The sequence below is a fragment of the Gossypium hirsutum genome, chromosome D02 (genome assembly GCF_007990345.1).
Source record: "Gossypium hirsutum isolate 1008001.06 chromosome D02, Gossypium_hirsutum_v2.1, whole genome shotgun sequence".
Lineage (NCBI taxonomy): Eukaryota > Viridiplantae > Streptophyta > Magnoliopsida > Malvales > Malvaceae > Gossypium > Gossypium hirsutum.
The window spans coordinates 6,112,397-6,127,046 of NC_053438.1; the positions used below are offsets into that span (position 1 = coordinate 6,112,397).

The window sequence follows — 14,650 nt, forward strand, 5'->3', positions numbered from 1 at the left end:
CTCTAGTTTGAATGCACTTATGCACTTTGTTCTTTCAATTTAAAAATTAAAAAGTTAGTATTGTATCAAAAATATATGTAAAACTTTTAACAATGTAATTGCAAAGAAGTGAATTCGAGCACAGTTTGAACATTCTTAAATACATAATAATTTTTAATTTAATTAATTGAGATAAATGAGTTTATTGATAGATTGTGAAATATAGTATTTTAGTAAATAGGTTTTATAGGAACCGGACGATCCTATTTGTTCAAATACCTAGCGGCAAACTCCTATGTTCCTTTCATTACAATATTTCTGAACAAGTTTCTAAATAACAAGCTCAAAGGTTTTCTTATTGATGATATTGATATTGATGATAGTGACACTATTGATAGTGACCTTGATACGGAGCTGAAGCTTCTAACTATGATAAATGCGTTAACTATGGATATGATGTCAGAAATATACCGATTTTATATCACCCTTCAATTCAAACTAGCAAAAGCAATGTCTCCTTGCATAATATGGATTCCAAACATTCATGATCTGGATGTGAATGAGGCGAATTACTTATCCCTCGGTCTATAAGTGAACTATCTCTCCAAGGATTGTGAAAGATGTTCCACTAGAAATATTCTTGTTATTGCTTTGACTCATATTCCCCAAAAAGTGGATCCCACTTTAATAGCCCCAAATAAATTAAATACATGTATTAAGATATGAATTCTTATTCCACAACAACGAAAGCACTTTTTCACTCTTTCATATACTAAGGGATTTCACTTGGAAAAGAAAATGTTCCATACTAAGGATTCGGGTCCAAAACCGTGGGTTCCAATGCACGAGATCTTGTAGCACTTACCAATGAGGCCTCATCGATTAGTATTATACAGAAGAAATCAATTATAGACACTAATACAATTAGATCTGCTCTTCATAGACAAACTTGAGATGTGCGATCCCAGGTAAGATCGATTTAGGATCATGGATTCAAGATCATGGGATCCTTTTCTATCAGATATGAAGGGCTCTTGTACAAAATGTACTTCTAAATAATTGCCCCTTAGATCCTATATCTATCTACTTGAAGAAGAAATCATGTAACGAAAGGGATTCTTATTTGTACAAATGGTACTTCAAGCTTGGAATGAGCATGAAAAAATTAACGATATTTCTATATCTTTTGAGTTGTTCTGCCAGATCGGTCGCTCAAGACCTTTGGTCTCTACCCGGACCCGATGAAAAAAATGGGATCACTTCTTGTGGGTTCGTTGAGAATAAATATATTTTATATTTTTCTTTAAAAGATACAATAACATATACTTCAATGAATATAAACATGATCAACCAGAACTAAAATCAACTCAACACAAAGTACAACCGAGTAAAAAGTGAAATATAACCATAACTAGACCAAAATAAATCCAAACAAATCCATAAGGTGAGATTTAAATTCAAAATAATCTGACAAAAAATCCACCTCGAATTTGGGGACGAAACAAGGAGGTATCTTTTTCTTCTAAAATTTGAATTTGGGACGAAACAAGTTCTCAATTAAAATTTTCAACTTCGAGTCAAATTCAATGTAATCATCATCCGACACGAGTATGTTCAACTTTTACCATAACGACATACTACCTAAATATGTGTTAGACATAAAGGCCGGTTACAAGGTCGGGAGAAAAAACCCGGACCAACATACATTAGAATCAACTGTCCGATGTTTCGGACGGTCGAAAGCAAGGTAAGAAAGAAGATACATGGAAGATGTTAAGGTTTGAACCTAAGACCCGACTCCTTAAACATGACAAACTTCCCTAATTTATTTTAGAAAATAACATGAATACAAAGTAAATACACGAATATGTCAAAATCTACATAACACAAAAATTATAAATGAAGGGGCTGTAGTAAAAATTTCAATATGTAGAATATAAAAAATATCTCGACATAAAAACTTTATAATCGATGGTATTACATTAAAAAAAATAACTCACATGAAAAATATTTCAAGCCCCAAAGACAACGGCAAAGATGTTCAAACATTGTATCGGCCTTTTGCCGATCTTTCCCTTCTCGAGTCATCCTGCAACATACAAAGCAACCGGTCATGATAAAAGAATATGCAATCAAAATCACAAGCATCGATCGAAAAATGCTTACATGGAAGCTATAAGTAATTTTGTCGTTGACACCAATGATCTCCTTCCACTTCCTCCCGATGCCCATCTACAAAACAGGGTTCGAATCAACATCATCAGCACATATACCATTCAGAAAAGTCCCAAATCAAGAAGAAGAGATGATGACTTCATCGTACTTCTGCCAATTATACATTGCAACCTATGTTGCTTCGACTTATTTGGAAACATGGAAACATCGATATGAGCATAAAAACTAAAACAATATAACAAGTTCGGTAAACATGACGATTAAGATGGTTTTACGTCACGGGATTCCTATACCTGAGCAGCTTCGTTCGTTGCCGTCTTGGTCCATAATGCAAGTTTGTCCTGCCTTTGGCGTACGCTAGCAACTACACCACAAATCTCATCCGCCTCATCGAATTGCTCCCCGATCAATGCCATCAACTGCAAAAAAGGAGATAAAGTCAACCAAAATCCCAATACATCTTATATAGGTCGCAGCAGGCATAACAATATGGCTCGAAGCACCCACGGTTTCAAGCCACATATTCTCGAGATTAGCCTTTCTGTTGCTAGTGACAGACCACTTTCCTCCACTAGCACACTCGGGATCTTCCCATTTGGGTTCAATTCCGGCCTTAAACAAGTGGAAATCAGCATTCCCGGGCAACTTGCTGGGCTTGAATATTTGATCATACAAACTGAAACATGACAAAAGTATTTTCAGTCTCCATCTTTCAAAGCGAACAATCGAAAACATAAGAAGGCAAACAACAGAAACCATCTTAAGTTCCCTCGAATCTAATGGGGAGAGGTATCAATAAATCGAATCATTCGGAAAATGGTTGAATTCCATAGCTAGACCTGACAATATTAAACGCGACAGTGAAAAAAATAACTAAAACAAGACATGATACAAACACACGAATGTCTCCAAATCTATATAATACAAATAATCTAACACATCAAAATTCATGTAGATATAAAATGTCTTAAATACAATATGCACAATTTTCCAGGTCTAATGCTAAGATCCTAGAAAACAATGACCTCCAATGACAATCAATTTCTCACTAACCAAACACAAAAATACAAAATACCCTTTTTCTCTTTAAACAAAGCAAATCTCCAATAAATCAATGAACAAACAAAAATACATCAATAACCCAAATAGAAAAGAACTTTTTTTTCAAAGGATACGAATAAATCCAATTCATAAATCGAATAAGGCACGATCAAGACCAGCTAAAAAAATCAACAGATCTTCAAATATAGATAAAAAACGAGAATTAGGTATTTGAATAAGTACCACCAAAATTCTTCTACGGTGTCAAATGTGTAAACCTTGCGTAGAGAGGTACCCCAAGCGGCGCCTTGTTTAGGCCTTGATTGGTTATCAAACCAAAAGGTCCACTTTCTCTCGAGTTTATGTGGTTGCTTCTCTGCCCCTGTTGTTGCTTCCGCCTCTGGCGCCGCCGCCGATATGGCGTTAACTTCCACCGCCGCCTCGCTTGCCATATATGCTTCTTTTTCTGTATTTTTCTTTCTTTTCTTTTCCGCTTCCTCTTTAGCTAAGCTTGAAGGAAAAGAAAAGTGGGGAAAATTTTCAGTTTTGGGTTTTCTTTTGTAGTTTTGGGTTTTGGGTTGTTAATGGGCTTAGGGCTTTATCTAGTATTAAAAGGCCCAAAAAAGTTAACTTTTTTCATTTTTCAAAATATGTATTTTAATTATTAAAATCAAAATTTCAATTACATCAAATAATTTGATGTGATTTTTTAAACATGTGATCACGCCATGTACATACACATTGACTTTTTTTTTTAAGTTTTGACAATTTTATTTCATATTTAAGGAAAAAATCAATAATATTGATTGAATTTTAACTCGATTAATAAGGATATTGTTGATAATACAGGAGGATATAAGTTCGAGTACGCTACAGCAAATTATCCTACTATTTATAGATTGGGGAGGGGTTATGGGTAGTTTTGTTAAAAAATCGAGTTTAGAAAACGTAATGAAAAATAAATTTTGGGAAAAACCTAAAGTTTTAAAAAAATCCAAAAAATAAGAAGTTGTGATATCTAAAATAATAAATACTTAATCAAAATTATACCTTTTTTATTCGTCAGTGTGGGCTCGCTTTGAATCAAAAAATTTGTTCACAAAAATTATCAGTGGGGTAATTTCACAACTTCTCCAAAAAAATTTTCTGTTTACAGCTTTCTCTTGAATTAAAGTGTCTACAAAAAATTATCCAAGGCTCTCTTTATATAATAAGAGTTTAGAGAATTCAACTATAATTAAACTTAATAATTTTAATATTAAATTTAATCTAATATTTATATACAATGTAAACATTAAATTTAATTTAATTTTAAGATAACCACTTTAATATTAAATTAATAGAATATTATTAAGATAATTATTAAATTTAATTTAATATTAAATCTATTAAAATAATATTATTTTTGAAATATTTAATTTAAAATCAAATTCTCTAGTAGAATCCTAGTAGAAGTGTAATTTTTCCACTGCTCCATTGCTGACCATTTGTCGACCACTTGAATGTCGTCATCACAATTGCGGGTACCCCAAGCCGGTTTAGTCCAGGCTAATGACGGCCCCACCAGTTGGACCGTCAGCTCAGTTTCATATACCTGACTCAATTTGACCATTTTTTTGGATCTTGGTCTAAGTTTTGGACTCCCGAGCCAAATTTACGATCCAAGTCTAATTCTCAAATTCAATTACCAATTGAGCCAATTATCTAACTCGAAAATTAATTTCCAAAAATATCATATTAATTTTAATTAATTTAATTTTACTTTATCAAAATTAATTTTCCCAAAAATCACTTAGATTTTTCAAATTAATGTTTCAAGAAAATTATTTAATCAAATTCTCTAGTTGAACAATTCTTACGAGCAACCTGTGACAGCGTTATATATTTATCAATTCACACAATGCCAATGAGAGGATAACATTAACTTTTTAATTAAGCTATGAATTCCACGGTTGCTAGTAAAGTCATGCCATACACAGGTCATATACCCAACATACCGACTATTGGCTCGATCATCTTTAGAACATAAACCTCTACTTATATCAAACCACATGAGTTACATATGCATGATTAGCAACTAACTCAAGATTTAGGTAAATCACACCATGAATGTTACAAGTGAATTAATTCACAAACGAATTCAAAATTAATTCATTTTGGGAGAAGTCCAATGTATCATTCTGCAAATTAATACATTTATGTCTATACCCATGGAGTCAATTGCTCTGATAACCAAAACTAATCATCTCCTCAATTGGAATTGTAGACGACATAATAATTTTATCAAGTATTTGAATCAAATGCTCACTTTGATTTTTTTATGTGATTACGGACTCGTTTAAATTATCTACTGAAGTAAATTGTCTTTCTCACAATGCAAACAAATTAGAGAATCAATGAACTAATATTTGCTTGTTACAATTTCGCTACACATGCAAAATATGAAAGACATGAATAAAAAAGACATAATATTGAATGTGAAATTAACTTTATTTATTTATTCATCATTCAAATAAATAAAAAATAATTATATGTTTACTACAATATGGACACATTTCCCAACAAGTTCTAGGTATTGTGTTACAAAGAGCAGACATGATCAGAACAAATAATAAGATTCTTCAATGATTAAATGTTTGATTCAATTTCAATAATGGTCGAGAAATGTTGCGTTGATTAGGGGCGAACCAAAAATATATATATAGGGTTGAAACTGAATCGTAAATTTTTTGAGAAGTTAAAATATAATTTTATCATGTCTTTACTTATAATTTCATTATTTTTTGAAGGGATTTAATATAATTCTTTCATTTTGAGGAGGATACAGTACAATTTAATCATATATTAATTTATAATTTAAATATTTTAAAAGAGTCTACATAGCAAATTTTCTATTTTAAGGGACCAAAGCTCTTACCTCCTCATCTTTAAATTTGCCCCAGATGCTCATGGAATTGGATTGTTCGAGCATTCAATACTAGATCCAGATGCATGATCTGCTGATGAAATGGTTATTGAAGAAAAAAGTGAACAAACATTATGTAGACAATTTAATTACAAAAAACTTAGATTAAATTACTAAAAAATGTCGTTTTAAAAAAAATTATTGGATTAGGTCATTTTTTTGAAAAAATTACAAAACCAGGTAGATTTTACAAAAACTTACAAAACAAGTCTTTATATAAACCCAAAGTCTTATTTCTCTTATTTTCTTAAGTGTTATGAGATGTTAGATATGGGTATATATAGACTCATAATCCATTTGCAGTTTATTATTAAACAACGTGGAATTGCTTACTCTTTTAACTCTAATAAAATAAAACATTATAAACTCTTATACAAACTTACAAATATAGTAATACATAATATTTTATATATAGATATTTGTACTGCCACTTTTAGTGTTGATGTGGCAGAAAGCGCTTCAAACTGGAAATGTTTTCTTGTAAATAGCTGGAAGCGTTCTAAAAATCACCTGAAGCACTCTTAATCTGATAAATTTTTTAAAAAAATTTCCATCTTTTAGTAATTTACTAAACAAAATAGCCTTTTAGAACATGTTAAAAAAATGTTTATTGGGCTCCATAAATGATCACGTGACTCTATTAGAACATGTTAATTTTTTTTAATATTGCATATTATATTTATTAAAATTGTAAAAAATATATATATAATATATAAAATGTCTTTTTTTTATAAATTTTAAAATATATAATTATAAACTTTTAAAAGTCAAAATAATAAATAAAAATTAAAAATATTATAAATTTTAAATACCTTAGAAGAAATTTCCTGCTAGACGAAGAAAAAAAATCAACAGTAAGATTTCTTGCACAAAGAAAAAGCTCTCCACAGAGATTAATAATAAGTATTCTCTGCTAAAAAGTGTCTACAAAAATAATAGTCTGAAAAAACTCTCATTTTGTAAAGAAAAGCAAAATTTTAATTTCTCAACACAGAAACCAAAAATTTGTTTCTCCAAAAGTTCATCAAAATTTATTTACTTTAGATTTTTTTTTCTTCTTTTGAGAATCTTCTCTTTTTCTTCTGACTTTATCTTGCAAGAAATTTCTTCTCCTTTTCATGAAATCTATCTTCTTGAAATTTCTCATTTATTTATTTTAAAATTTTATAAAAAATTTGTTTTTAATATTATTAATTTCAAATAAATTTCTTCAATTATTATATTTTTCTATAATTTATTTGTTCTTTCCTAAATATTATATCTATTTTTTATTTTAATACATTTAATAAAAGAATATATTAACTTTTTACATAAAAACACACGGCAAATTATAATTGGCTATAAGAAAATTTTTTAACGTCTCTCAAAAAATGAATTTAAAGATATAATAAAAACATACTTTACGTACCAAATTGTGAATTTGAATATACTTTAAATACAAAATTGAAAAAAAAAGTCTGTAACTACTATAGTGAGAGAATTAAACCAAAATTTAATAAAGCAGCATCTCTAAATGGGGATGACACTTGATAAATATAAAATTATTCAAATTTGCCAACAAAAATTTTCTTCTCTTATATCGGAAAACCTGTCCATAAAGTACATTTCTTCAAATCCAAAAAGAAATACAACAAAATATTGAAGCAGCAAACTATAATATTATAGTCCAAAGCACAGATTTTGACTTCCTAAACAATAGCATTGGCTGCACTTGCAATCCTTGGCCAAAGATCAGCACACTCCTTCCCAATTGGACCAGTTATAGCAGAACCTACGATAATCATTACCAAAATGTCAATTCTAATATCCCCAAGTTTTTTTTCAAAGTATTTGAAGTCATTTGGAAGAATATATCCGAAAATGAAACTCGCTCGTGGAATCTAAAATGCTTTTGCACCGAGTACCTTTCATTTCTCCTTTTGGATTCACAATGACACCGGCATTGTCTGCAGACAAAACAAGATCTGAATCAGAAAAACTACATACAGAAAAACATCAGAAATTATCATTTTTTAGCATATATTTACAAGTTTTCGGAACAAATACATTCGATTACATGTAGGGCCCAAATGGAGCACATGCAAGCATAAAAAACTTATTGCATCTGTAACGATGGACCCACTCGGTTTTCCAGACTTGTAACTGTATCAACTATTGAGCATTGAAGTAGATACCTGACTAATGTCTGGTTATATGGACATTATTTTAACTAATTATCAACATTAGAATATTTTCAGGACTCGGAAGAAGTATTCCAATGACAAGATGAAAATTTGAAAACATGTAGGATCCAAATGGAGCACATGCAAGCTTCAAAAACTTAACGCATCTGCAACGATAGACACAACTCAATTTTCCAGACTCGTAACTGTATCAACCATTGAACATTGAAGTAGATACCTGACTAATGTCTGGTACTGTAACTCGTAGCATTAAGGGATGGCAAGACAGGACATAAGAAACATTTTATATAGAATGTCCCAACCTGGACAGGGATGATAACCATAGTTTACCACCCGGTATTGGGGTAAGGTTGGTACATCAATTTAGCTGGTTATGGGACATGTAGAGAAACACTGAAAAAATATCTCCACACTACATCTCCAGCAAAAAAAATCACAAAAAGAATTTATAACAGTCTACAAAACACAAGGCAGAACAAGAACAAATGTATCGAATAATGAAAAGGAAGATTCCAAGTTAAGAGAAATCTCCCTATATAAATTATTCGACCATTTGAGTTCATTTTGCTGGTCTCAGGAAGCACCAAATCACAGTATGCACAAGTGATTGCACATATTATGACACTGCTTAACCAGCAAGCCTCTTTCATATCTATACTATGAAAATGATGTAATAAGCTTCACCACATCAATGATTCCATGTTTTACACAGCCATAATCAACAAATCTAAATAACCTATGTTCTTGAACAATTCATTTTTCTTGTTATCCACAAGTTCAAGGCATTCAAACATGAGTACAGAGATACATACGCAAATCAAAACGCACACATAAGTTCGAGCAACATCAATCGAAAGGAAGGTGGATTTTACCTTCAAAGTACATGTAAACACCATCCTTTCGGCGCCATGGCTTGCGTTGTCTCACAATGACAGCAGGCAAAACCTTCTTCCTGAGATCAGGCTTCCCTTTCTTGACGGTAGCCATCACCATATCTCCAACACAAGCAGAGGGCAACCGGTTGAGACGGCCCTTGATTCCTTTCACCGAGATGATATAAAGGTTCTTAGCACCAGTGTTATCAGCACAGTTCACTGTGGCTGCCACTGGTAAACCCAGTGACATCCTGAACTTGTTTCCAGCTGACCCTCCACGTCCTAGTCACCCAAAAATCAACTTTCAGCTATCAAACATCTTATAATATAAACAATAACCCACATTGAAATAAATCATTCCTTTTACGTTTTTATATTAAATCGGACAAAAGCTATTGAAAAAAAAAACTTTAATTCATTTCTGGGTTTTGTTGACTTGGGTTTTTGTTTATAGGCTTAGATACGAGCAAAAATCTTAAGAAAAAAAGAAGCATGAAATTTTTTCCCGTTGTTTTTTTTTTCTCGAAAACAAACGAAAAATGAAAATAAAACAAACAAGGGGTTCATAAAAAAAGAAGAAGAGATGGACACCGACCTCGCTTCGACATTTCTGCGGCTGAAGCGAACCGAATAGCAGAAGGTAGGGTTTTTGAGGTTTATATAGACAGCAATTTAGGGTTTCTTTTTCCTCTCAGGACGTTTGTTCCGATTGGTGGCGCTGATGATTTCTCCCCTGCTATTGGGCCTGAGCCCAACATTGTACTCAGTAAATTTGGGAGATTTTATAGCAAATATTTACTTCACAGCTATAGAATTTTTAAATTGATAATTATTATAATCAAAATGATTTTAGTCAAAATAAATAATTTTAAGTATTAGATTTTGAATTTATTTAAATTTATTGAAATAAAATCAATAATATTTTTTTTAGTATCAAGATGAAAATAAATGGATAATTTTTATTTTCAAATATAATTTTTTTTAGGAAAAACTGGAATATAAAGTAAGATATTAGGGTAATTAAGATTAGTCAATTTGGGTATTAGGGTTTAGGGTTTTTTTATTGAAAAAATGTCAACCATTTTATTTTAAAAAAATTGAGATTTTTTTATTAGTTGAGTAAAAAGTGGGTGCTTGAAATCAATCAAGAAAAAAAAATCTCAATTTTTTTAGAATGAAATCGATCAATTTTTTCAATCAAGAAAAATAAATACCTAATACTCAAATTGATCAATAAGGTAAGATAAACACAAATCTAATGCTTAAAATCATTTTTTTTATCTAATGGCTAAAAACATTTTGGTTCTCACAGTTTTTTTTTTAAATTCTCACTATAATTGTCACCATTAATCTTTAGTGCAAAAAAATTTTGAGATATTAAAATTTTTATCAAGCCAACTAATTAGTTCATTTACTTTAAATTTTAGATAATTAATTTCCCTCAGATAAGAATCCTCTCACCCATATCTTTTTTTTGGTTCATCTGAGATAGTGAAGAAAATGAGCATATTAATTGAATTACTAGAGATCTTCCTGTAATTTTCATAAACTCATCCAAAAGTTGCATAGATCTTTGAAAGATCAACTGCTTCGTCCCTGAGCTCTTTATTAATTCTTTTGTAGCCTCGATCATTTGCATCTCAATATCTCGACAATTCCATAAAACTCAACCTTATCACTAGTATTCATACCTTAGTTTTTCTAACTCCATCGACCCTTCTTATCTTGACTCTACTAGTAGATGGAGACCTTGAATGACTATTATCCTCGAAATCTATTGACAAATCAACATTTCAATTCCATTAAAGCAATCTTCTTCCACACCTATACCATTTTCAATGTTCTCAGTTCCACCATTGTCATTCTCCTCTCCTTCCAGATCCTCAATAATGTCGATTGGTGTTTGAGCATTCTTTCTAGTCACACGATCTTTACCATATATCATACTCAAGTCTTCAAAATATGGTAGTGTCCTAGTCTTGAATGAGGTTACTTTCTTGTGACTCTACATGCATATCAAATTATTAGTAGACTTGATCAAATATTAATATAGAATTAATATAAAATCATAATTTATATAATGTAACGCCCAAAACTGACTCAAAAGATTTGACCGAATTTCGAATGTCACATTGATCACCGAAGTGATCGTAAAAAAGTTTTAGTTTAACAAACCGAAAAACATTACAGTATTTAAGTTACGTAAAATTCTCAATTATATAATCCTGATATTTCAAAAGAAAATACAGTCCTAATGACACTTACATGCGTAAAACACAAAATTTCGTACCACAGTTTTTAAAATAGTACTTACAATTCAAGGTGTTTGATTATAAACTCAGAAATTATTAAAATACTATTAAAGCCTATTTTTAACCGAGACTATCCAAGACCTTCGCATACCGAGTCCAGCATCAAAATTCAGAAATGTACTTGTAAGGGGAAACACTAAGGGAGTGAGCTACACGAGCTCAGTGTGAGTTTGACACGTGACTAACAACAGAATTACGGAACTCAATTTAATAATGAAACATACTTTCAGATATACACAGAATCAAATAGTAAACTTGAAACCAACATCCCAACAGAACGTAACGATTCAAGCACACCATGTCATATACAGACACTTAGTCACAAGTGCTATTCATTCAGACAGAATGTAGTCAAATAATCTTATACCCAGAACACTCAAATAGATGCGTATGAATGCAATCAAGTAATAAAAACCCTCCCATCCAGCCAACACACCTCTCCGTCCCCCAATCACACCCCAAAAAAGCTGTATAAGCTCATCTAACCAAACACACCACATAGGGCCTTGAAAGGCCCATCTAACCCTACACACCATGCATGTGGACTAAGCCACTCAGATAATAATATGCAGCAAAGCTGGCGTATCTGCAGTACAGTGTATTGCGGTAAACCGCTGTATAGACATGTTGCAGTCTAAACTGCCAGATGATAGTACGCAGCAAGGCTGACATACATGCGGTACAGTGCGGTAAACCGCTGTACAGATATGTTGCAGTTAGATTGCCAGATCAGATTAGAATCAGTCTTCCTTCTCTTCACAACCAACCCAAAAATTTATTTATGCAAGTGCATGTATGCGTACAATGTCACAGAAACAATGAACATATCGACAGACAGTCAGACAGAAACTGTAACACCCCTTACCCGTATCCAACACCGGAATAGGGTACGAGGCATTAACAAAACACATACACTTGTAAACGTATTTAACCGAGTTATAAAATTTCATCAAAATTAAAACTTTCAAAAATAATTAACATGTTTCTATAACTTTTCACAATATATCCTCAAAATATTATAATCATAATAATTAGGGCCTGCGAGACCCGATACATACTCATGCAATTTAATGCTTCATTTCCATTTCATTCAATTCGCAATTTCTCATGCTCATAATTTAAATCATATCACTAGAAATTTCCATTTAATTCACGTACAATTCAATGACATCAAATTCAAAACTAATACGTATTTACCATTTAACTCAATGTTTATTGATTATACCATTCAATAACACATTTATGAAATTCTCAATTTAGCAATGAAAATATCACTTTAGTTTGAATAACAACATCGTCCTGATATAAATACACTGCCACTAATCCATTTACTTTAATTCTTTTGGGCCCATTTGTCACTTACCATCCTTAATCAAATTAGGGAACGGTCACGGAAAATTGAGTACTTCACTTTCACTTTGCCATAGTATAACTATGGTCTTACGTATGATCACTTATCACTTGTCCCTTGATCAGATAAGTGTAGCCACTTATCACTTTGTTTCTTGATCAGATAAGTGTAGCCACTTATCACTTTGTCTCTTGATCAGATAAGTGTAGCTAAAGCTATCACTTATCACTTTTCACTTGTCACTTGATCAGATAAGTGTAGCCGAAGCTATCACTTATCACTTTCCACTTGTCACTTGATCAGATAAGTGTAGCTGAAGCTATCACTTATCACTTTGTCACTTGATCAGATAAGTATAGCCGAAGCTATAACTTATCACTTTATCACTTGATCAGATAAGTATAGCCGAAGCTATTACTTATCACTTTCCACTTGTCACTTGATCAGATAAGTGTAGCTAAAGCTACCACTTATCACTTTATCACTTGATCAGAAGTACTCAAATCCGGCGTTCCGCTCAATTTGATCATTTATTCATATATCAGGCTTACCAACATGTGTTAATTCATAAACCATTCATGGTATTATTTCATGCCAAATCATATACTGAATATACCATACACACATACTATGAAACTTTATTTTCACACATGAGCTTAAACCATGACCAATAATGCACAAAAATAAGCATCATTCATATTTCATCGTTTATAAGTTATAATCAAACATATGACCATTTATACACGAATCATTCATATATTTCCCAATTTTCCTCCTCCTCCTCTCCATTCCACATCCTTAATGTGTATAACACACTTAAACAACATTAACCATAATTTCAATATTCACTAACATGTATATTCAAAGCTGTTTATCCGAGTTAGAGTCACTAAATTATTTTATCCGGAGCTACAGAGCTCCAAATTAAGATCCGTTCATTTTCCCTGAAACTAGACTCACATATCTTCATACCATAAAATTTTCATAATTTTTGGTTCAGCCAAATAGTACAGTTTATTCTTTAAAGTTTCCCCTGTTTCGCTGTTTGACAGTTCCGACCACTCTTCACTAAAAATTAATTATCTCATTGTACAGAATTCGGATGATGTTTTAGCTTGTTTCTTCTAAAAATAGACTCATTAAGGATTCTAACCATATAAACTATAACTCATAATCATTTCTGTACAATTTTTAATGATTTTCCAAAGTCAGAACAGGGGAACCCAAATTCATTCTGACCTTGTCTCACAAAATCTATTATATCTCATGATTTACAATTCCATTTCTCACATCATTTCTTTTATAAGAAACTAGACTCAATAAGCTTTAATTTCATATTTTATTCATCCTATAATTCAATCTCTACAATTTTTGGTGATTTTTCAAAGTTACACTACTGCTGCTGTCCAAAACTGCTTTAGTGCAAAATGTTGATTTCCATTTTGCCCCAAATTTCACAGTTTATACAATTCGGTCCTTTCTCAATTAACCCCTCAATTAATCTAATTTTCTCAATTAGTACTTTACTAGACATTATAAGTTGTTACACAACTATTGAAATTCAGAATTGCCACATATAACTCTATCTTCAAACTCTTTTACTATTAGGTCCCAAACATTCACTTTCTATTCAATTCTTTCAATAAAATCAGCATATGAACAATTTAAAGCTCTAATTTCATGCTAAATCATCATATACTTCCAGCACATATTCATATCAACTTTCAACTTCTTTCATAAAATCAAAAACTAATGAATTTAACAAGTGG

At 31.5% G+C, this 14,650-nt stretch overlaps 2 protein-coding genes across 2 annotated transcripts; both read right to left on the reverse strand.

The window, feature by feature from the left end:
- Positions 1–1,890: 1,890 nt before the first annotated feature.
- On the reverse strand, positions 1,891–3,732 carry LOC121203569 (eukaryotic translation initiation factor). The gene is made up of 5 exons (XM_041088174.1): positions 3,439–3,732; positions 2,662–2,830; positions 2,448–2,573; positions 2,146–2,211; positions 1,891–2,068 (listed from the first exon to the last, which is right to left on the reverse strand). The coding sequence occupies exons 1-5, from the start codon at positions 3,645–3,647 to the stop codon at positions 2,021–2,023; spliced, it is 618 nt and encodes a 205-aa protein (XP_040944108.1). The 5' UTR covers positions 3,648–3,732; the 3' UTR covers positions 1,891–2,020.
- A 3,978-nt stretch (positions 3,733–7,710) lies between these two features.
- LOC121214473 (60S ribosomal protein L23) lies at positions 7,711–9,969 on the reverse strand. Its single transcript, XM_041088175.1, has 4 exons — positions 9,814–9,969; positions 9,216–9,500; positions 8,065–8,106; positions 7,711–7,931 (listed from the first exon to the last, which is right to left on the reverse strand). Exons 1-4 carry the CDS (start codon positions 9,824–9,826, stop codon positions 7,849–7,851), a joined length of 423 nt encoding a protein of 140 aa, XP_040944109.1. The 5' UTR covers positions 9,827–9,969; the 3' UTR covers positions 7,711–7,848.
- Between the last annotated feature and the right edge of the window lie 4,681 nt (positions 9,970–14,650).